The following is a 24,801-nucleotide window of genomic DNA, read 5'->3' on the forward strand; positions in this document are numbered from 1 at the left end:
AATGTTCCAGACATGGTTCCTGACTTTTAAGGGGAAGCATGTAACTAATTTAACTTGGGTTTTGGTTTGATTTTTTATTAATGACTGCACTTTTTGTTTGCATACTTAAGAACAATTTTTAGCAAAATGTCCATTTCATCTACTCAGCACCCATAGTTAAATTCTTAATCTATGGGAACTAAAACTTCCCTTTATTTTTGCAAAACAAATAAAGGAAAGGCTCTCAAAGTGGATTGTCCACAAACTAAACTTTGCATGTCTATTGTTTCGCTAATCCTCAATGATCTCGTAAGTACTTTAGCTGTGCAGCTATCTTTGAACTTGGTGGTTATATAAAAGTGCACAATTTCCCCATATTTAAACGGCAGTACTAAACTACTACTAATACTAGTACAAAATAAAAAGTAAAAAATAGCACCCACAATTTTAGTGAATATTAAATGAGTAAAGTGGTGTTAGATTATCTTTTTTGTGGGATATGTATGTATGTAATATTGATATACAGTATGCATGTGTTTAGGTCACAAGAGCACTCACAGGGGGCCCATCAGCTCCAGGTAATCCAGGCAACCCCGACCTGCCCTGAGGTCCCTGCATGAGGAAAAGAAAAAGACAGATTTAAAAAAACGTCCAGGATTCTTATGAAGGTCACGTGCAGGTTCAAATAAGCTAAATGCAACTTTTTGACTTTAGCATAGATTCTTAGTTTTGATGAAAGAAAACTCAAGGAAAAAGAAATTCTATCATAAACAAAAAATAAATAAACTGAATTTAAATTTTAAATTGTAGTTAGATAAATGCAACTAAGCTTCCTTAACAAAGAGACATGACAAAGAAGCATGCAGTACATAGCATACTTAGCATGACTCTTGCTAACCTGCAGATACCAAATTTGCCTTATTTTGCCAAATAATGCAAAAGTTACATCAAATCATGGGTCTTTATATCTTATATCAAATACAGTTTACTGATTCGGCAACTTAATAATTCCTCGCACAAGACTACGTTTTTTTGTACCAACAAACATTTCATTCACCAGGTACAAACCGTAATGCTTTAATAATAAGCTTTCAAATAATGAAGACAGAAATAAACACACTTTTTCTCCAGGTGGTCCAATGGAGCCTTGAGGACCAGGAAGACCCTGCAAAACAAGAGACAGATAGAGATGAGAGTCGATATAGCAACAACAGGCATGCTCAAACACATGCGCAAGCTGGATAAACTGAAGCATTTGTTGGAGCTGTAAATAGTTTAGCTGGTAAAGAAATGTTAAGCCTGTGTGTTTAAGTGTGCTTGTTCTTTCTAAGTGGGGTATATTGGTCCTTAGCATTCTTGCAAATCCTTAAATATTTGTTTATGTGCTCCCATATATGCATTTCTGAGTCCCTACCTGCCATTGCCCTTTATATTTGTTGGTTTGGTTGTGTTTCTGTCCTTGTTTCCCATGCTTTTGTCTTCATGTCTTTCAGCATTAGTTATTTATCTTTTGGTTACTTTCCGTTGTACTGTGAAAGTTCGTCTTCCCATTTGTCTTGTATTTTTACTTCCCACCTTTGCTCCTTTGCCTTCTATGCCTGACAGTCGGCCCATGTGCCCTTTTCCCCACTTGTGTGTCATTTTTTAAACCAATGCTCAGTGTATACAGAGGCTACAAGCAAACTGTCAAACTTGCTTAGGAAGAATCCTAACAGAGGGAAGTGACACAGAATCTCTCTTAGTGGCAGCCATAATAACCCTTAATAAAAACTGGATGAATTTTCTAATGACTAAGGAAAGGTGCTCCAGTGATTCTTTCATCCCCTCCTTCAGCAGTAGATAGACTAGACCAATCCTTTTATGAAGTGAAAGGAGATAATGCCCTCCCATTATTCATAGCGACATAATACATGAACATCATTAACTGCAATGAGCATCACTGACATGTGACAGCTAAATGTTCATTAGTAGTGCCGTTTCTATTTGATGCCAAAACGTGCTGATAAAATTTGAACCTTCAATGAGAGGTGACCTCTCCGGTGAACGTTATTTGTATTTAATGATGAGTCTGAATTCCGTCCTTTGTAACAAAGTGATATTTTTCACTGATTTCTCTCTTTCATAAGACCTGCATGTAACAGCACAGTAACACTGCATGAGGCATCTAAGATGTATTTTGTGTAGTCCATCTTTGAGACACTGTTTCACCACATCAACAACATCCGCTGCCACATTATTAAGCTGTCTGAGATTCTCTGACCGCTGCACTTCTCTTTTCCTAGGTCCTTATGAATTCTGCCTCACACTTTTCTTTGACCTCATAATGTTTTCCACTGAAGCACAACATAACACTATCTGATATGTGCTTATATATTTATGTGTGTGTATGTGTGGGTGTGTGTCAGCTTGAAGCAACAGTTGTAGAAGCTTTGCAGGAATTAAACCAACACAAAGACAATGAAAACCAAACCAAACAAATAGTTTTTCTCCTAAGATAAGTCCATGGAAAATATCCCTGCACTGCACTTGTCTTTGCTTGTTTCAGGTGCAGTGATGACACCTCGTGATTGATTCGTTCACCTGTGTCCCAGGGATTCCCTGCTGCCCGGGTGGGCCTGGCTCTCCTTGAGGTCCCTGAAAAAAAAAGAAGACTGTCAAAACTAGACAAGAAACATTATTCCCGGAGCAACTCTCACAAATACAGTGCAGTTGAATTACACCCAGTGTGGCACTGTTAACAGGTGTGCTCTGTCGCCAGGACTATTTACTCTCCAGATCACAAAGAAAAAACAATGATATCTCAGGGGATAAGTTACAGAAGAGTTTAATTAACTAATTGAAATATTTTGGTATGCCTACTTTTCCCAATCTGCTTCATATACTCCAATCTGGAATATAGCTGCCTTTTTAGTGAGCTTCATGTATTTTACTTTGGTTACAAAAGCAAAGTCCAAAAAATTCCACTCTTTCCTAAAATACCGCAGCATGTTTACTTAGGAGTCCAGGACAGAAATAAATGAAAGAGAGGCTATACTCTTGGTGGACATTTAATTCTCAAAAGCAGCAAAACTTATTAATAACACATTTCTGTAAGTTGTTGTTATTTATATATATTTATCTTAACATAATGTAACTTTTAACACATCTTTAAGATATAATGATCACAGCAGACTCACAACTGAGCACTGAACCTTTGATCTCACAGCTGTGCATTCTACAACCTAAAAGTTAACTTTAACAATGCGCACTGAGTTCAGCCCAGGGTCTGAAGATCTGCAGCACTAAAAGCTGATATGGTCACATGTTGGTGACTATAATAATGAGGAAGCTGTGTTTGTACCATGTTTCCTTTTGGACCTTGAGGACCATCAACTCCAGCAACACCCTGCAGAGGACACATTAAACAAGACTCGTGACCGATCATATTAATTGCAGGCAGTGATACTACATGGGGACATGGTAAAAGTCAGAGTACGTACAGGTGATCCAGGGGGTCCTGGAGGACCACGAGGTCCCAGCAAACCTCTTGGACCCTATGAGGAACAAACGAGTTCAAGTAAACTGAGAATTGTTTTATGGTCATAATATTCATGAATAATTGTCAGAGGGGCACTACTGCCCCTGCTGGATGCTTGTGTTAGCTTTTTTAAATGACTTAAGGAAGATCATGTTGCAGCTTGTTGTAATTTCATAGATCTGGGATGGCATGATATAATAAAACCAGGAGCCTTACACTCTCTCCAGCTAATCCTCGAGGCCCAATCTCTCCATCCTCGCCCTGAGGGAAGAAACAGACATAATCAGAGAAAATGAAATATAATGATCTTTACGGAACTTTTAGCGTTTATCATATTAATTCAAATAAACCAGACCAGGAAGTAAACAGTGGCATCTTGCATTATATATTAGTAATCATCACTTTTAATTTTAGGTGCTCAAAATCCTCTATCAGTTACAGCTTATGTTAAACCACTGCAAACATAACTGAATGCACCAACAGCCAGGAGTTGGTTAAGGTAGTTTCATAAGAAGAAAAGGTTAGACACAACCTCCCCTCGTTCCCAGTTCCCAGTCTCAACCCAGCTGCTGCTGCCTGAGGGCTGAGCTGGTGAAGCACATCTGATCTAAATAAGTATGTTGGTGATGCATCTCAGCTGAGTGCAGGTATTTGTGAGATAAAAGAGGAAGCATTTACTCTCTGTCCATCCTCTCCAGGGGCACCTGGGGGTCCCATTGGTCCTGGTTCTCCCTAAGAAAAAGAAGAAAGAGATCAGAAAGACACACAGGTTGAGGTTAATATCTCACATTATGATGTTCTTTTATTTATTTTGTAGAATTTTCTAGTTGGAGCTTTTAATTTGAAAACTACATTAGTGTCCTTTCAAACACTGGTTACTTTTTTGTTTCTTCATCCTTGCATACTAAACACATTATGTTTTCACTTCCTGCTGCATCTCACTATACTGTAAAAGCCTTCATACCAAACCTTTGATGCTATAAACCATTGCTCGGAATGAAACAAATACGACATCATAACACAGATTTTGAATAACCAGGTGACAGGCAGGATGTCGTACTCGACAGTGATTTCATTGGTAATTTTTCAATGTACAAACCAATTGCCGAGCTTCAGTGCGTGATTAATGCAGGTACATTAGTGGAAGCCATGTAGCAAATTATAAATTGTTAATCCATTTTCACCTCTTGGCATAACAGTTCTTCACTCAGCACACTGAAATTTAAGGATGTTACTCAACATGATCTTAGAAAGATACTGAAATTCCAAACTACATCACCCACTACAGCCAACTAAAAGAGATCCAAGATATCCAAACCTTTGGTTATTATTGTAATCTAAGACGGCTAATCCTGTATAACTGAGAGAGTTTGTTTTAATGCCAGTTTTGTGACTTATCACACGAGGAAGCAGTGTTTTGTTCACCTGCTCAAAAACATCTAGAGTTGTTTCTCGGGCAAACGATGCTCTGTTTTATATTTACTCTCAGTGGATAAATCTCACAGCTATTCTAAATCAGAGAGCTCTGCAAAAGGAGCAGACTGCACATGATTTAACGTATGAAGTGCCATATTATGCTCACCCTGTGTCCTTTTTCACCAGGCAGCCCAGGAAGTCCATCAAATCCTCTGTCACCCTGTAAGGAAACAGTACGCAATATTACAAAAGCAATCTTTATATGGACAAGAGCACTTCCACTATTTGCTCTTTTCTAGTGAAATAAACTTTAAATGTTATGTAGCAGCATTTGTACCTTAGAACCTGATTCTCCAGGCATCCCACGGGCACCATCAGCTCCAGCACGACCCTTAAAACAGAAGCGAGATTAAAAATATGAACACAGATTTTGATACCGCGGAGACGTTCAGAACATAACTATGGGATTCTAGATAAGTAAGATAATTTTTTTTTTGTTATATCTGCTTTAAAAACACGCACTTTTCTATTTTGTATTTTAGTATCAGTCTCCTTTTTCATTTCTGTAGAAAACTACCAGCGACTACGTTCTATTTATATCATCAGATAAAATGTCAATATTTGTTTTTTCATTTAGATTTACTCTTCCTGTGAACCAGTTGGCTTCCTGGATGTTGCAAATTCTTACCGATAGATGAAGAAAATGAGTATTTGTTTGGTTGTTATAATCAGTAAATAATGAATTAAAACCAAAGAATATGTTTATTTTTCAGATTTGACTCATTTTTGAAGGGCAGCTTACATTTCTCTTATTAACTCTATCTCCTCCTTGCCTCACTAGTTTTTAGGGAAAACGTTAGAAATGACAGTGCAAGATACATTTCATCCACTGCATCCATACATAACTAGCTTGCATACTGTTTATTTAATTAAGCAATATTTAATCACATTTTGTGACATTAAAATCAGCTAAGGTCCTGCATTTTAATTAAGCTTGTATTACTAACTTGCAAATGACTGGTTTATGTTTATTAGTATCCAATTAGGTCACGATGTTTGGCCCTGCAGAGGGACTGAACCGTGACACTAATTGCACCCTACATTCATAGTCAGTGTTAATGTTTTGGCATTTTCAGACAGATTAACTGCCCAGCCATTGATCCGAGGATTGGAGGGACCACAGGCCTTTAAGCACATCTCAAGCAATTGTTTGTTGGAGTGGAAATAAGCTTCTCAGCTACTGAGGAGAGACGACAAGTACAAACAACCACACAACAAACACAGAGGCATGCAAGCACACACACACACACACACACACACACTGCAGTGCGAGTGCTGGAGGTGAGTGAGTTCACTCACCCGCTTGCCTGCCTTGCCAGGCTGCCCTGGGGGACCTTGGGTGCCACGAGGACCCTGTAAAAGCACATGAGGACCAGTTTGGTGATCAGCAGCACTATTTGTTTCTCAGTTTGTGTGAAATGTTTTCACTCATTCATTAAGTCATAACTTATCCCTCACCTGAGGACCAGGGTCTCCACTTTCACCTTTCAATCCAGAAATGCCAGGTGGACCCTAAAGTAAGAGAACACAAACCAAGCATGCTTATATATACACATCTTTTCAAGCTTTTTTCACAGTTTCCTTCAGGAAAGATTATGGAAAACAGTTCTTTAAAAAAACAGCAGATGGCGACATTTTACAGCACTCAAACCATATACCAATGCTCATCAAAATAAACATCACTGCACCGATTATTTTTAAGCACAAATTGGCACATATGATATTATAAACTGCAAGACACTCCTATCAGATTTTTGAATCATGGATTATATCCACCTGGCTTAAACGCTGATCTTTATTTGCTGCAAACAATCAGCTTCTAAACGCTTTGTGCCAAGTTAGAGTTCAAACTTATTTGCAAGACTAGCCTGATAGCTCCAGGTCTAGCTGGCACCAGAGGCCTAAGATTACACATACAGGTACAGTGATAGATCGGTGTTTTATCTGGCATTCATCTCTGGGCAAGTCTTTTGTAGGGTCTTTTCCTGGAGATAAGCTGTGGATCTTGTATCAACAAGCCCAAGAAAAAAAAAGTTTGCCCAGTTGCAATATGTAAAGCAGCTGTTAACATGTGTATTTTTCCTCTGTTTCACTGAGCAACAAAAAAAACGTACTACTCTGTATTTGATTGTACTTTCTTCTAGTACCAACAGTACAAAGAAAAATGCACAAGCAACAAAAGAAGATATTTTATAATCCAATCTAATAAAACACTGCATTTTTAAAAATATGCATTTGATTAACTTGATCTTGAATACTTGTTCCAGATATATACAATGGCTGTAAATGACAACTTTAATGAATACAATAAACACAAAACTATGAATAATAAACATATTTAGAGATTGAAGAGCTGTGTTGCAGCATAAATTCCACAGGATAAATTCTCACTCACCACTGGCCCCGATCTTCCCGTCAAACCCATTGGCCCAGGGGGTCCTCTCATAGCCAGCTGCAGGTATGGGCACAGACAAGAGCAAGGTCAAATTTCACTGAGGCAAAAAAAACATTCATAATACTTTTTGCAAACTGCATAAACAGCACATGACGCATATCTTTATGCATTTTTCAGAATTTTCCTTCCCATTTTACATATTTTGATAGTCTGTTTTCTAGTATCCTGGCATGTCTGCACTTAATAATCCTTTTTTTTGGTCTTGGTTAAGAAAGTTGTGGCGCTGCTCACACTACATGATCACTACATCCTATTCTGAGATGCCTCTCATCTGGACTGCAGTAAACATTCTTTATCATCCTCCAGTTGCTGTCTCATTGTGATGACTTTAACATTTAATAATCAGATTTAGCAATTATTCGGTTTACCTGTTCAGTTATTGGGTCTAAAGTGAATTGTCTCTTTTTCTAAGTGCCCATCTCCTCTTCCACAAAGATGCAAAGACTACACCTGTTTCTTAGCCCACCCACAGACGCTGAGCCCCTGAAGTATTTTTAACAGTCTCTCCTGCCTGTCCACCTGTTCAAAGTGGCCTTTTCATGCTGTTGCTCTTTAGCCCACTCGGCATGTCTCCTTTTAGCCCCACAAGGACAACAAAATGCAGCACAACCCCTCCTCACCAAAATGCTGTCTCTGTCTTCCTTCCCCTCCTTTCCCCCTACAGCTCTATGTAGCCAGCAAGAGGGGGTAGGGGTTTGTCCACAGCCTTTTGGTTTCCCTGTGGCTTTTAAAATGTTGTTTCTACTTACTCTAGCCTGTGAAAGGATCGCCTGCGCCTGGGCTTCTTGGGCCGACACCACTGGACCCTTCTCACCATCCCCGCCGAAACGGAACTGTTGGACACACACAGACAGCGCATTTTGTTCAGCTCACTCTGTCATCACTACGCAATATCCTAAAAATGATCTTGGTTATGGATATATGATAAGTTTGGATGGAATGTAGTTCTGCTGTATGAGCACTTACTGGAAGCATCAGCATGGTACCAGGGGGCCCCGGCAAACCGTCAGCACCAGGCAGACCAGGGCGTCCAGGAGGACCCTGTGATACAGAAGAGGCAAAAAATTATTAATAGCATCAACATTGAAAACAAATTATGGCACGTGAAAAAAGTGTAAAAAATACATTTCCATAGCTGGTTATGTTTATAACATCTAACCATTAGCAAATCAGTTGTGGCAAAAGCTCTCTGGCAGTTTCCTGTGGACTTTGTCACATCTTTGTTGCCACTGTCGCCAAAGTGCTTGCTCATAGGGGGTCATAGGATTGTTGGGTTTTTCTCTGTATCTATTATTGTGCGATCTACTGGAAAAATATAAAGCGCCTTGAAGCGACTTTTGTTGTGATTTGGTGCTATAGAAATAAAATTGAATTGAATGGAATTGAATCTTTGTATGTACTACCATTTATATTTTGGCTGAATTCAAGAATTTATGATGGTACAGATCGCTAAAATGACTCAAACACGAGGGGGTGGAAAGCAAATTTATACAAAATGTAAAAACATAATTATCTATATGCTCTGCACTTTCATCAGTGCACCCTGTGACTCTGTATGTGTGTGTGTTGACACTTAAACAAAATGATTGCCTTTACTAATTTGCTGGGTGTTTATATATCTCTCTGTCGATCTATAGATTTTAACTAAACTGCATAGTTCATGTTCAGATTAAGGCTCTGGTCAAAGATGGGTTACACTGACCCTCACTGAGTACTTTTTTCCTCTTCCCAGATTACAGCCCTGTTTGACATTTTTTACATTTTCTGTCCATCTGTAACTACATAATAAGTATCTTTATCTGAGCTACAAAATTACAATTTTTACCCGACACACTGATGTAGCTAGTGTGGCTGTAATCATGTGTCTGTGTATGTGTGTGTCATCACGGCAAAAAGGCAGACGCGCAGATACCTGCTATACCAGGATTCACAGCAATTTGCTGCGTGTTTGTTTGTCCATATGTCTGTAGACAGGCTGTGTCATGACAGCATCAAAACTATACTATTTACATTCGGGACACTGTTTAGGTGTATAGATGGCAACAAGAAGATGTCAACTTTACAATATATATAGACTAGTTTGATGTTGGACACACAAAACTACTGAATCTCTACTCAGGTGATTTATTACTTTTTTTGCTCCTTTTTAGTTTAAGTTTTAATCTTATATTGTGCTATTTCTATTCATATCATTAACATAAATGCTTAATTGCACAGATACTAGGAGTGTCCATCGGTGAGCAACACAACCATCTGCAATCCAAAACTAACAACCTTTTTTCCATCTTTTCTTTTTAGCCGTATTTGTGCACATGTGTGAGCGTGCAGCAGAACTGTGGAACAGTTGGTTTTAAGACTTTTATAACAATACTTTACATCTCAGGTATAGTCTCACTCACCTTGGCTATTGCTGCTTATGCTAATGATGAGCAGCAAGGAAGTGAAAATAACAGCTCAAGACTATTTCTGTCTACTGACAATAATCTATTAATACACTTTCAAGTGCACTATTGTAGAAATGAATGACTGTCAGAGTTTGAATGTGCTAAAACTTGCTTTTAACCATTCTTACAACAAGAAGTTTAATTTCAGTGAACTGTGTGTAGCACAAGTAATGCCCCCAAGATCACTAGTGTTTGATATTCATATTAACTTTTAATGGTAAGCTACACACAGTTCATTCAGTATTATTCTCAATGCAGTTTTCAATGCAATTAGTGTGCTATAAAATTTCTATTCCTCACACTGCCTTCCTTTCACATATAAAACACTGACACAGATCGTTATTCTTCAACGCGTAAATGAAGTCTACCAATAAATGAACCTATAACAAAATAATTTCACTAATTCGGAGTGTCTATTAAGCTGTCCAGACATTCATTTTCTGAAAGAGTATAACCGGAAAGAACATAGTTGAATTCAGAATTCAGAGTAAATCCACATAAAAAACTATGAGCTTGGAGACATAAATGATAAACCTACCCTGTCCCCAGGATCTCCAGAGGTGCCTGGGGGTCCTTGTAGGCCTGCTGGTCCTGGAAGACCCTGAATAAGCAAAACAAAGTTAGCAGACCAACGGAGTGTCAACTCAGGAAATTCTGACAAGAGTTGATAATTTCGCATAATTAGGTCTCTTTTTTTCCCAAAAAAATATACTCACTGCTGGGCCGGGGGGTCCTGCTGGTCCTTCAATTAGCATGCCCTTAAAATACAAGCAAAGTGTTTATCACCACAAATAGTGGGATATGCAAAAGCAGTATCATAGATAAGTTCCAGATTAGATAATAATAGGAAAAAATTGTGTTCTGGAGATGTTAAGATAGCACTGCAATGGGATCTTTAAAGAAGTATATAAATAAAACTGTGGTTTGGGTTTGTCACTATTTCGTTTGGGTTTAATATGATTTAAAGTTCTAATAAAAGTGAGACTGCTCGCTCTGAGAATAACATTTTTCTAAAAAATATGTGTACCAGGAAAGTGATAATAAGTCATAATATTTGGACAATTATCGACTTTTTGGAGCTTACAGGTTCAATCACAGCCGGCTCGCCCTTCTCTCCCTTCTGTCCAAAGCCTGCTACGGAACCAGCGACCTGCAGTTAAGCAAGAAAAGTGGAGGCAGTTTTATAAATGTAAAGCTAAACCATGGAGCAGTTATTCTCCACAGGTACAAATAGCACTAGACTAAGTAAATCATGGATAATACAAAGCGAGACATTAACAAACACTAACAAAGAAGAAGGGTAATCCTCATGAGCGACAACGGACCTCTGCATGCTTGAAATGGAGTCGTGCTGTCATTGCATCGTCACTGAGCAGTGTGGTTAATAAATGATCACCCAATATAACATACCAGCGGTTATCTATGTAAATTTAGTATATTTTATTTCCCATTATTTTTCCAACATTGCAATTTAGCAAATACACATGAGTAGCTGAACATAACAAATGTATAATATGAGTAAGTTCTTCCTTATGGAGGTGGAGAAGGTGTGGTGAGATTAGAAGGTGCAAGTCTGGGTGAGCTGTGTGTGAGATGGGTAGTAAAAGGCATATAAGGCCTCATCTTAACATTCTACAGTATCAATACCCAAAGGCGCACAGACACATAATGCACTTAATGGAGTCTGGTTGTGTACATTTAGCACAAAGTTGGGGCCAAATTTTCCAACATAGACACAAAATGAGGAGTTATGTTAATTTATATGGTCTTTATACTGACTAAATAACATACTGTGACAAACTGTTGATTAGTAAAGTCTGCATGTTCTTTACAACTGTGTGGGTGCACTATGCAGACAGCTGCCTACGATTTATAGGCTAATTGCAGTCCACAGTGAGACGAGCAGAGGGAGGGATCACAGCCAGCTGCTGAAAGATGAGGTGGGTAGGGAGGTGCAATAGGCCTTGTTTGGTATCAGTGGGTGTAGGCTGGGTCAGCATACACTGATTAAAAGATGTGTATGGAATAAGTGTCTGTGCTATGTTAAATAGAAATCCACCTTAATAACAAAAACTATAGCGAAATAGATGCATGCATAGTCCCTATGACCGCTGAATCACCAGACACACACTGTTGAAACAGCAGCAGATCACCTGATTCCACACTTAACGTGTCAATGACGCATTTCCCATGCCAAGCAACAAACAAAGAAGACGTGCACTGAAGGACTAAGTGAAACCACGACACACAGAGTCTCTAATGCATGCTGTTCATGCGCACACCCGTCAGTCACCAGGTCCGGGTGTGATACTTACAGTACTCTCCGAAACATCGGTTTCAGCAGCGACCCCAGGCCCCACCTCATCATCGTAGGTCGCCTCAGGTTTAGGCAGGGCTGTGCCATACTCATCATACGCCCCATAATCATACAACCTGCTGTCAACCTCGCCCAAGTCATACTGGTTTAGGTCATACTCCTTAAAGTCATATGCGTCCGCACCAGTATCCAAGGTGTCCTGTGCTTCTGCAACAACGGTGGGCTCTGGAGCAACGTGAGTGGCCTCGGTGACATATGCACCGACAACATCTTCCTCCTCAGCCTTTCATGTGTTAACCAAGCCAAGGGGGTGGGGATAATAGTGAGCAACCAAGGAAATGACAATGTTAGTTAAGCGACTGAGGTAAAATAATCCATTTTAAGATGTTATTAAAGAAAATTGCAAGTTCATTCAACAGGAAATGCAGAAAAGAAAAGAAATGGTAACACTTCACTTATTTTGAATACCATATTGTCAATCTTAGATTATCTTTAATGTGAGAAAAACAACTACACTCTTTTCACTCTTCAATATATCACTCCATTACAGCCAAGTACTGTGATATATGTATTTCAATAAATTTACTTGTTATACCAGAAAAAAAGGAATAAATAAAGTGTTACCATGATAACAAAACATAATCATTATCAGTTTGGCAATCATAGATATAAAGAAAGGCTTGATGTTATCCGAGCCTGCTTTTCTCTCTCATCGTATGGCCGTTCTGTAAATGGCATACTGATGCAAAAAGCAAAGAAAGGCTCAAACAGATGTCACTAAAGACATCAGCAACTTGCAAAAACATCAAATTATTTGAAGTGAAGTAACTGAAACGCAAATAAAATCAAAATTAGCAAATCAATTTCTATTAAAATGTTTTAGCCACAGCGATTTTCACCACAACCACGATTACCTGGCACAATAGTGCTTTTCAAACACAGTGGTGATCGCTGTGGATTTAGTTCTAGAGCAAGACAAAGTGGATGCAATTACACTTGCTGTGGACATTTAGGCAAATTAAGCATTAAAATAATCACATCAACTTTGTCAAAAACTGCAGTATACAATGCACAGTCATAGCTGGCTGTGAGCGTTAAGCCTTTTGATCATAGTTCTTTTCAAGGTAATAAGAACAAATAGTGACCAACACAAGGCTCATGTTGTGATGGACAACAGGAAATTTTATTTTTTGTTTAGCAGATAATCTCTGCTAAATAATTTACAATCAGTATTTTTGGATGACACAGCTTCTGCCATACAAACACACACACATATGTATATATATATATATATACACACACACACACATATGTATATATACGAGCTAACCAAGCTAACCCGTTGACGCCGTGCAGCCCCACAAACGGGGCAATCCTCGCTAATGGAGATTTGCCACGTTAATGCGGTTACAGCGTAATTTTTATGAGATCAACACTGACAGCACTAATATATATGTATATATATGTTTGTGTGTTTGTGTGTGTGTATTTTTGTTTTTAAGCATTTAAAATTATCCTCTGTCCATCAATTCAAAGGTCAAAAGACAGAGATTCACTGACTTGAATCTCCATGTCTTTGTCATATCATACCAGGCACTTCCTTGGGTAAAATCCTGGTTCATACTCCCCAAAATAACTAACACAGAAGTGAGTTGAAAATTACCTCATAGGGTCCACTCGTGGCAAAGGGGGACTGAGTGTGAGTACCATCTACAGTTCCGTAGTCAATGTCTGTATTGTAATCTCCTTCTAAATTGTTTATCTGAGTCATGTTGAAAAAAGCAAAGAAGAATAAAGGTTAGCATAAAAGCTCAGACTAGAGGTTATTTGCTGAGGTCTTCTCAAGCTGACTGAAGTCGCTGCTACCTCTACACTGAGAAGGTTAGCGAGGCTGAAATCTGCCATCACAGATTTTCCCTTCTGAATTCAGGGCGGGAAGATCTTGATGGGATGTTCTCTAATCTCGAAATGAATTTTTACCCTAATATCGCCTCGGTGTTGCTCCGGTGCTGTAGCCTGGTAGCCAGGCATCTGATGTTTCTTCTTAGTGGAATACTTTTTAGCTTTTAAGGGCTTGGGCTTAGTTTTACTGGGGGGCTTTCTGGTCATCTTCTTTTTCGAGGACAGACTACGTTTCTTTCTCTGGAAGAGGTGACGGTGATAAATAATACCAAACATGGAAAATGGAAAATGGAAATGATTTGAAGCCACACTCCTTGATTGATGTACAGTATTTTTTCAATACAATTGTGTTTCCAGAAGCAGCTGGATACACAGTACTTGGTCTGCACGTATCACTTTACATATTGTTCATGCAGATCAACTAAAAAGGGCTGCAACTGGAGCCCTGATCATGTTAATACTACTGCGTGACAGTTGGGTAGAACAGGGTGCTGTACAACAATCAAGGACTGAGCTGTTCATGTGACACACAGGAACGATTTTAGGACACAGTCAGGCACAAGCGCACAAAAAACAAATAAATAAATGCATAGATATGAAATCCACAGAAGAGTACAGAGTTGCTGATATTCCACAGTGTATACAGTACTTTCAAAGATATGCTGGAAATTCACTTAAAGCAGATGGCATTCCAAGAGAAGGCTGTAGACAGACAAGACAGGACTAGCACACTGTGTATGTTTGCATCCACATTCAAATTTACACCTGCAGTACTGCACACTAAGGGCATGATCTCAATATTTTCATGTCGCAGGGCAAGTCGACCTTTTTAGCTTTGACATGAATGTAAACATAACAGTGGGACACGGAGACAATACACGAAAGAACCAAAATCTAAATGAGACAGCGCAAAAACATCTTGTCCTTCGCTTTTTCCATTTACCTGCGGCTCAAAATCATCATAGGTTGGACTGGTTTCTGTCGTTCCCTCTGAATACTCATCAAACACAGAGTAATCTAAATCATCAGTAGTGTACTGGAGAGGATGACAGAGGAGGGAGAGAGGTTTTCATGTTAGCAATAGCAAGACACATCTTCTTTCAACTTCTTTCAACAAGAAAATGACACACATAATTTAAATCAGCTTCATCATCCGATGTGTTTAAACAGCAAACAGTTAGAAAATATGCTTGAGGTAAGGTGTTGACAGTTCAACTACATTAAGCATTATCTGAACTGCTACAAGACACACAATGTAATGCAATGTTATATTCCATTATAGTGTATGCATGAAAATTATATGTATATTTTATAGCTAATATTTTTTATGATGGTCTTCAAATAACAACGAGTTGCTAAATTAAATAGTAGTCTTATTTTAGGAAACTAATACTGAATCTAGCAATACAGGTTTGACCTACAAGCAAACAGGTGGGGATGGTGTCAAATCTCATAAAACAGAGAAAAACAACAGAGACTAAATTACAAGCAGCATTTCAGGGACATCGTAATAGAAATTTCTCACAGAAGTCATGTAAATTATACACGACAGGACTTCTAAGATCAGCTGGAATACCTGGTCTGATTAAAAAAAATAAAAGTGGAACTATTATATAGCAGTTCCTTATTAAGGAGTGATGGTGACTTTTGAACTTTAATTTGCAGTCTCAACATGATGCCTTCATGGTTAAATGATTAAAATATTAAGGCAGGTAGAATTTCTTTTAGCAGTTACTAATTGATCAAAAACAGGTAGATCACACTTATATTGGCCCTTAAGGTACAAATACACCTTCCAGGACATCGCTGTGGCCAGATGTACAGCAGCTTCTGACATGACTGTGTATTCACCAATGAATAATCAATAGTGCAATTTATGGCATCTTTCTGAGTATGTGAAAAAATAAAGGGCAGGTTTTGGACAGCTCCAGATAACCGAAAATTCATGGATGTGTTGGATAAATATATCTGTATTGTACTGAACACAAATGGAAAATCAGCCAATCAGTACTCTTTTACTCCTTATTTGTATAGTCTGCAACAAAAATACAACATTGCAGTAGTAGTATAAGTTTTAGTCATGATTATTAAATCCTAACAGCTTTGCATGTCTGTCGGTATGTCAGCATGCATCACTCTAGTGCAAATGATGAACTGATTCTCCAGGATCATAAACCTTTAGGTTTGTGAAACAGTGAAAGATCAAGTCAAAGCATTGCACTTTACCCTGGGGAGTATTTCCCAATATCGAATTTATTTTAATACATTAAAATATAAAAAGAAGGGTAATTAAGGCTTTAAAACATCTAAGCCCCTCCTCTGTCACAGTTTAGTTTATATTCCTATTTTTATGTTAGCTACTATGGTTGATTTGTGGAATCTCCACCACCCTCCCTGGTGGTTGCCTGACCTCTTCTGGCTCCTGTGCCTGCAAAGAATCGCTGAGGGCAGTGTCACAGTCTGGGCTGTAATGTTCACAGTAGTCGTATGCTGCTTTGGGATCCTCTACAATCAGAAGCTGCTGGATGTCCCCCTGCAGAAAACAGAAAAACAGAAAAAATAAGCAAATTTCTACCACACATGAATTTCTTTGCCAGCTTTAAAAATATACAGTCAACATCTGAAATCCTTATTTCGTTGCATGTTAATTTGCATGAATATTACTAGTACTGACAACTCCCTAAAGGATTATGAAACCTGATCACTACCTCCCTGACAAGGCAATGCTGTACCCAGGCCTACTGGCATGAGGGTCATGCCTCATCTTGCTCACAGACTCACACAACATCCACACACACTGTGTAAAGTGGAATAAATGAAAATCTTAAATTATAGACACTTATAGAGTCTGGCAGAGTAGAGTCTTGTATGATTAAACAGCTTGAAGCACAGACCACAGAATCCACACCGACAAGGCGCAGGGAGGAAACCGAGTTCAGACACTGGGAAATTATTGTTATCAGCACTGGATTTTACCTCAGGAAAAATAAATAAACGAGTATCATCAAGACACAAGAAACACCTGGTGTAGTCGTGTGTTTTACTATAAATATAAAAGACTTTATACTCAGTACAACAACTATAGTGAACGAAAGATAAGAAAATGAAATGCAAACAATCCTGGCAATGCAGTATTTCTGTTTTTATCCCACATATGCCTTATCACATGTGCACAGGGAATATACATTGAGAAAAATAAAATTTAAGTGTCATTTGTGGTTTTGATCATTTAATTCTAACTTCATATCCTGCCACAGCACACAGCTTTTTTACACCACTTCAAAAAATAAAAAACATATTTGCCAAAAATGTTGGGTACGTAAAAAGCAAACACAAGAATCTTTGTTTCCCCTCGAATCCTTGTTCACAAGTCAGCCAGCTATCTGACTCAAACTCAGTATTTTCTGATTTGCCTAGCAAACCCACAAGACGACATGTTTACCCATAAAGTCGATTGTAGTGAGTGTCGAAAGGCAATTGTGTTACAGCTCAGCTGACCGCTAAATAAAGACAACCAATTAAGCAAAATTTGTATTGCACACAGTTTTAAGTTCCTAAAACACAAACAAAGGTAGATTTCAAACATGATTTATGAATGTTTACTGTGTGACCGGATACCGCAACGCTTGACACCACTCCAGCACTGCCAAGCCCTTGGTCTTATAGCCAAATCAAACAGTTTTTTTCTTTGGCGTCTAGAACTGCTTGAACTGAGTCTCTGCAGACTGACTTTGTGCATCTACACGCTACACCACCACTGAACCAATGGCTGGGTGAAGGGTGTTGGATCTGAGGCAGCTCACAGGTACAATCCCAACATATCTGTGTCAGCAGAGGCACTATAGGTCGAAGAGCAGAACAGAGTATTGGAAGTCAGACAGAAGAGGAATCAAGGAAGCTGAAACTTGGCAGGAGAATGTGTTTGTGTGTCTGTGTGCACGTTTGTGTGTGCATGCATGAACTCTCCTTTTGTTAAAAAAACAGATCTATGGAATCCTTGACATGTACCTCAGAATAAACATCAATGTGTTAGGGCTTGCTCCGTGTATAACGATCCATCCGCATCGTGTTTGACTGCATCACTTTGGCAGTCCAGAGAATCCTGCCTATGTTTCTGAATGTAGGAATGCATTTGTAAAAATTAAACCTCATACTGTCAGTTTAAAGTTAAACACACTGCAACTGCACACAAAAGTCTATCTGATGTACCATAGAAAGCATCTTCTCTGTCTCTGGTTCTTCTAGCTACTGCAGTTGCTCCATTCCTTGGACTGCCAAACATCTGATCTTATCTGTCATGCCTAATTCAAACTTTCTGTTTTATTAGGCTAGTCACAACATTTCTGCTCATGCCAAGTCATTACACTACATATATTACATTTTAGTAGCCACACTCTTGGATCGCACAGTGGGACAATTAAATAGCTGTACCCACAGTGTCTGAAAGATACCACACAACTAAGCTTTTAGTAACCACTCAGTACCAAGGTCCGGTCTCTTCCCTCTAAGGACACAAATGGAGACAAACAATAGCAGCAAAATGCCAGACACAGAGCCCAAACACACATTTATAAAGCTTAAGGGTGATGTCTTTTTGTTTAGTTTGATTTAACATACCTGTCTGTGTATACATTTACAAATAAAAAATTAACTTGTGTTATCATTTGAAGACATTTGCCATATTGTTCATTAAATCAAAATTTTACTTGTATAATGATCATTGAACAGCTATAAATCAAGCCTGGAAAGAGATTTGTGTGTGCCTCAGTCCAAGTGTTTTGGGGGAGGGGACTCAATAAAAAAAGGTAAGATCAAGCTTTCTCCTGAATCAAGCTGACATGTATTACCTCACATGTGTCACCATAAGACCAACAGTGAATGCTTGAACCCTGATTTGAGTCAGCTGTAATTAGTCCACGTCTGAGAGCCACCCTTCTGCACACAAATAGGTTGTGGAGACATGGTGTTCTCACTCAAAACCAGCTCAGCACAATTAGTAAACTTCTGACTGCGTCATGACCAACATATTCAACAATAGTTATAATTAGAAAAAAAATGATCAAAGATGGGCATTCACAATCAAGAACACCAGTAAAGTTTTAATAGATAAAAACATTTTAAATTAAATTTAAGATTTTATTCTTGGAGACTGCTGGGATGATAAATGTTGAAGCAAATCTATATGAATCATCTCATCATCAATATACCTGCCAAGTTCTTCTTTCATCTCTCAGGTATAAACCGAAATCCCACAGACAGCTTCTTCCTTTAACGGTTCATTAAAATGTCTTTCCAGTAAATAATAAGACTGCTGCAGACCTGCATTACAAACAAGAGCCAAACCACAAAACCAAGACAAGGTAAGAGAGAAACTAATATTAAATCTGGAAAGTAACACCCTGAGGGCTCCAGAGACAGACGGGGATTTAGAGAGAGCAGCTGGGATGGTAAAAGATGTTTTGTACTGGGAAACACCTGGGAAGAGTTACACCACAGTTCTAAGCCTGTCTTCTAATGTGGACTGCTGAGAAAAAAAGGGGTGAAAAAAGCCAAAGCAACTTGGAGTAAAGCCAGAACTCCAAAATATGCCCCTCCTGGCTACAGAATACCTCTGTGCAGCATGGAAGCAAGCCCATGAGGTTATACATTAATGACTGCACTGTTAGAGGTCAATAAGAAAAGGGAGGGCATGAATAAGAGCAGTGGGACTAAGATCAACAGCTGATACTTGTCAGTCCTTGTAGAAATCAGTTTGCTACTCTATACCTGCTTTATCCACCTTGTGAAGCATCCCATGCTACCAAAATAGTAAAGTTATGTAATGCCTTTGAAAAAAATCCACTTTCACAAAGGGCTTTGGCAAAGAAGTTAAAGCAAAATACAAGACTAAGAAACGGAGATGCACTGATCAACCAGCCAGGGACCACAATCAACTGATTTCCAAATTGTTCAAGGCGGTCTGTTTCAGGCATGCGCAACATCCACACGTGTGCACGCTCACAGCACTCACAGCCACATGCTAACATGTCGTTAGCATGGAAGCTCTTCACTGTGTGTGCAGACACAAAGTTTGCCAATGTAAACTGCATCTGTTGTCACAAAAGCAAATACCATAACAAATGTAATCAGACACTTAAATCACCCTCACCCACACATCCAATGGATCTGTTAAAGAATCTAACAAGGGAAAAGTAACTAAAATTAAAGCTATGCTAATTTTAGTTAATCAGGATAAGCAGGGTCAAAGCAGTTACGAAGAACATTATTATAATTTTCAAATAAATTTACCAGTTATTACATTATTATCTGAAACATGTCTTTGTTTATTTCACGGATCGTTGTTAACATGTACTAGTTAAGTCAAGGAGTCGCTAATAAAAAGTTATGTTTGTTTTTTTTGGAAAAACTGCATCTGTCTTATACTTTATGTAGCACAAAGTGACAGAAATAAACCTGGAAAATAATCATATTTGTGATCTGCAAAGGGAAAATTCTGACATATATCTTTTTTTACATTCTACCTCATCCTAACCACAAGGCATCTTGGGATATAAATAAACATGGAAGAGGTCCACGCATAGTAAAATTGTTGGAATCGAGAGGTATATTGAAATAACATCTATTTTTTGAACCATTAGCATGCAGCAATGTCACCTTTTTCTGTGACAGTTAGCTATTTGTTTGTTTTTCTCTCTCAGTTAAAGTCCTACTTCAAGTTCTAAATACAGAGGCAAGTTATCACTGGCCAAATTTATCATCAGCATGTGTCCTTTGACATACTGTAGCCAAAGGCAACATACCTTTAAGTCTAACCACAGTCAGCTGTAATTAGACAGCCTCATACAACAATTACAACAATATGTGATTTATAATCCTAGTAAACACTAGAATGCACAAGTAAGAAAAAGAACTCAAAAGGCAAAGTGATATATCTGTGCATTTATACATATATATATATGTGTGTGTATATGTGTGAGTGTTTTCACCAGGCATGAATAGACAGTCTCGTTTAACACAGTAGGGAGGCCTGAACCTAGGGAGGATACAGTGGGAGGAGGGGGTGGTGAGCATGGGTGAGTATGCAGGGAGGGGAGGAGATGAGCAACTAAGAAGGCCTGAAGGCTCAATGAAAGACTCCCATTCATCTAAGCCAGATCCCTTTGCCATGGTGGTCGCCTCAAACCTGAGGCAGGTACTGCATGAATAGACATTTATGAAAAATGCAGGTGAAGTTGGGAAAATAAATTCCAAAATTTGAGTAAAGAAACACATAACAGCAATGTGTGCTATCTAACCCTATAAATCAAACACTACTCATTTAACAGAGAAGTAAAACTTTTGGACAAACTGGAAATTTTGTATTCCTTACATTTCAAAACATTTTTTAAATTTTCTTATACATAGTTATATTTTTACCAGGTCAAATCTCATAAAACTCGAGCAATGACCAATTTTACAAAAAAAAAAAAAGATCAAAACATCAGGGGGAGGTCTGACATCATCTCTCATTATAAAAAAATTGGCATGAATGTAAAAGGTCGAGGTATTTCCTTCCCCTCTACTGTACATCCCAGCATGCAATGGGCACTGAGGATATCTGAAGAGCGCAAGGACAGAGAACAGACAGGAGACCTGTTCCAAAAACTACACAGAGAAGATCCTGTTAGGTGACTTATGGCTCATATTTTCAGCCCTTCCACTGCCAGCCTCTGACTAGACACACTGTTTGATACAAACACGGGCCTCAGTGCCCCCCCCCCCCCCCCCCCCCCCCATAAATCTAATCAAAACTGACAGGATATGTGAAAGCAAATCTGCTTATAAACGTTTAAAAAAATAGTACAACAAATAGGAATAAGTCGGCCATCATAGATCATAAACTACAATCTGGTTTTGTCAGCTGATAAACATTTTTTAGATGTTTTTAGAAAGATTATTCACTTGAGATGAACAATCCTTTTTAAGGGGCTCTCACAAAAATAATCAGGATATACAACATAAAAAGCAAAATAATGCTTTATAAACGTAAACAGGATAAGCAAACATGTTCTCATAACATGAAGTGGTGTGACTGTTTGTGCTGTCTATGTCTTTGTGTCTGATTTGAGCTTTTAAAGGTCTTTAATGTTGGATTTATATATTAGACACTGATGTCTTTGTTTTATCTTTTCTCATCTTTGTGGAATATATTAAAATACATAAGTGAATCATCCACATAAATATATGCTTTAATATACACCTGCAATGGTTACTTTTTTAAATAAAAGTAAAAGTAGGCAGTAAATCTAGTCTGTACCACTTAGGCAAACCTCAGTCCAAAATAGTTCTCATGCAGCCACCCAGTGACCTTTATGTTTCACCATAAATATCATGACAATTCAGCCTCTGTTTGTCATTATTTACGTCTGCCTGACCCACTGCCACCATCAACCTCTGGATGACCTGCGCCTCAAAGCAGAACAAACATCACACTGAACGAACAAATGGTAACAAACCCAAACTCCCAGACAGTTACTCATACAGTCTGGGAGTTTGAAGCAGAACAAAGCAGATTTGTATTCGATTTATATTCAATATCCCTTAGTTATGGAAAATTCTTCTGTGGGAAGATCAAATAAAACAGCAAATGTTAAAGTTGCCACAAGGTAGCTTTACTGAAAATGAGAAGCGACAAAGCTCAAATGGTCTCAGATATCTCATATCTGATACGCATGTTGTCAGGATCACAAGGATCTGTGCCAGCGGGATTTAAACTATAACCTACTAAACAACGCACTTTCAAAACTGGGTAGACAGTAAATACTCTTTCAAATTAAACAAGGGAAAAATGCATTTAATACACACAGTAATGGATTAAACTTCTACTTTTTCAGTCACAGATGGCAGATGCATGGTTCCTAAACAATGTGCCAAAATACAAAGCAAATGTGTCAAAATGCAGATTAGAAAACTCAATCACAAACACTGTACATATGCAATCCACCACGTTGACAACCTTACCTGGAAACCCTCCTGATCCAGTATCCTGGTGCCGAACACAGTAATGCCATCGGTGCTGACGGAGGCATGGTCACTCCTGGGGAGGTTTTTGGTGACCTTGTTCTTACAGTCTACAATGATAGTGGCCACTTTGTTCTCCACACTGATGGCTACACGATGCCACCTAATCAAGGACACACACAAGGAGAAAAGCAATAAATGAAAAAAAGGAAACATCTATAAAGTTCAATAAGTTAACTGCTTGTTATTTAATCATTTTTGAAATGTTGTTGCATGTTGTTGCTGTGGGAATTCTCACATAATAAAAAGGCCTTGACACAGCAGATAGCTGCTAAAAAATATTATTATAGGTGTCAAGTACAAATTAGGATATCTAATTTAATTTAATTTAATCATAATCTAAAACAACATCAGCACTTTAACAGTATGTAGTCCACTTTGACTGCTTCACAACACAACTCAAGGAGAAAGAAATTCACAATACTCATTACAATACATGCTCCAGTGTTTATGGTATATTTTGATCGGCAACCGCCATCGATGCAATGGGTTAACTGGGGTCACACGTGAGTCTGACACCTTCCTTGCCTCTGCACCATTTGCGCTGCACTTGAGGGCTATTGCATACCAGGCAGCACTGGACCACATTCTTGCCCCCACACTTTGGCCCTGTTTAACACGGGATTACACTCATTAAACTCCAAACTTAATCCTCCTTCTGGGTTACTTAGCATGACAGACGTTGTGAACATTGTGGAAAGTGTGTGTCAAGATCCAGGAAGGCTTGCCTTGCCAGAGCAGGAGACAGACAGTCAAAACATTGTTCACAGGTGGAAGATGAGACCTGACAACATCTTAACTTAAGATAGCAATCAAAGACCTTTTTTTTAATCACAGATATAACTGTTTCTGATAATTCATTTATCTGCGTGGTCAATTGTGTTACCAAAAGTGAAAATGTGTCTTTGAATATCAGCTAAGTCATACAGACACATTCCAGGGCAGGAAATGGAGCTTGGAGAAAAATAAATGTGCAACACTCTCTGGGATAAGCACTACGGCACAAAGGACTATTTGTCACCTTATGTGGCAGAAAAGCAATCGTTGACTTCAGTCAGTTTTCTCAGACTTTAAGTGCATATTGATCGGAGGGGTAAGATTATATTTGAAAAAGCATATTATTATATAAATCATATTTAAAAAGTGTAATTATGGCAAAACTAAGTTGCATCATATCTTATCCATTTTTCTAAATAAAAGAATGCTCCTTTTTACCTCATTAATAGCAGATCATTGTACCTCCCTATTCAGCCTGAGTGTCTGCTTGCTAGTACCAGTGAATCCATCCATGCATGCAGCTATAGCCACTGAAGTTTTAAACAAGACCTTGAGCTGGAAAGTCCTCCACCAAAAACAGTGCACTCTCTAACAAAGCAAGTAGCACATAATGGGCAAAACCGCCTACAAGACTAGCACAAAGCCGGCTCAGAGTATCTTTCATTTGCTGAAAAATGCTCACGAAGCAGCATTATTGCTGACTTTTCAAGGATTTGTCAAGCTTATTTCTATTATGATAACAGCATATATACTATAACTCATCTTAAGCCAATTTAGAGCACAAAAATATTGTGACTGGGTTCTGACTTCCTTCTAAAGTTCAGCATGTTCAGCAAGTGCAAAATCCTTTAATAACACTGGAAGAAACTGTAAA

At 38.5% G+C, this 24,801-nt stretch overlaps 1 protein-coding gene across 5 annotated transcripts in view; it reads right to left on the reverse strand.

Moving 5' to 3' along the window:
* The window catches only part of col11a1a (collagen, type XI, alpha 1a), a 68,668-nt gene that overhangs the window by 37,621 nt on the left and 6,246 nt on the right, over positions 1-24,801 (reverse strand). The window contains exons 4-26 of one of the 5 annotated variants that reach the window (XM_086306979.1): positions 23,091-23,253; positions 16,501-16,623; positions 15,034-15,126; positions 14,169-14,330; positions 13,852-13,950; positions 12,187-12,471; positions 10,956-11,021; positions 10,588-10,629; positions 10,410-10,472; positions 8,394-8,468; positions 8,177-8,260; positions 7,368-7,424; positions 6,431-6,484; positions 6,272-6,325; positions 5,250-5,303; positions 5,079-5,132; positions 4,175-4,228; positions 3,713-3,757; positions 3,459-3,512; positions 3,320-3,364; positions 2,560-2,613; positions 1,100-1,144; positions 538-591 (exon numbers count right to left, since the gene is read on the reverse strand). In XM_086306979.1, the coding sequence (XP_086163105.1) occupies positions 538-591; positions 1,100-1,144; positions 2,560-2,613; positions 3,320-3,364; positions 3,459-3,512; positions 3,713-3,757; positions 4,175-4,228; positions 5,079-5,132; positions 5,250-5,303; positions 6,272-6,325; positions 6,431-6,484; positions 7,368-7,424; positions 8,177-8,260; positions 8,394-8,468; positions 10,410-10,472; positions 10,588-10,629; positions 10,956-11,021; positions 12,187-12,471; positions 13,852-13,950; positions 14,169-14,330; positions 15,034-15,126; positions 16,501-16,623; positions 23,091-23,253 (1,879 nt within the window). The remainder of the gene's footprint in view (positions 1-537; positions 592-1,099; positions 1,145-2,559; positions 2,614-3,319; positions 3,365-3,458; positions 3,513-3,712; positions 3,758-4,174; positions 4,229-5,078; positions 5,133-5,249; positions 5,304-6,271; positions 6,326-6,430; positions 6,485-7,367; positions 7,425-8,176; positions 8,261-8,393; positions 8,469-10,409; positions 10,473-10,587; positions 10,630-10,955; positions 11,022-12,186; positions 12,472-13,851; positions 13,951-14,168; positions 14,331-15,033; positions 15,127-16,500; positions 16,624-23,090; positions 23,254-24,801) is intronic. The other 4 variants (XM_086306975.1, XM_086306977.1, XM_086306976.1 and 1 more) reach the window with 4 other exon arrangements.

The sequence above is a fragment of the Aulonocara sp. 'chitande type north' Nkhata Bay genome, linkage group LG9, assembly GCF_057382095.1.
Source record: "Aulonocara sp. 'chitande type north' Nkhata Bay isolate Kocher_YH1m ecotype deep benthic linkage group LG9, A_spYH_male_GT1.1, whole genome shotgun sequence".
NCBI lineage: Eukaryota > Metazoa > Chordata > Actinopteri > Cichliformes > Cichlidae > Aulonocara > Aulonocara sp. 'chitande type north' Nkhata Bay.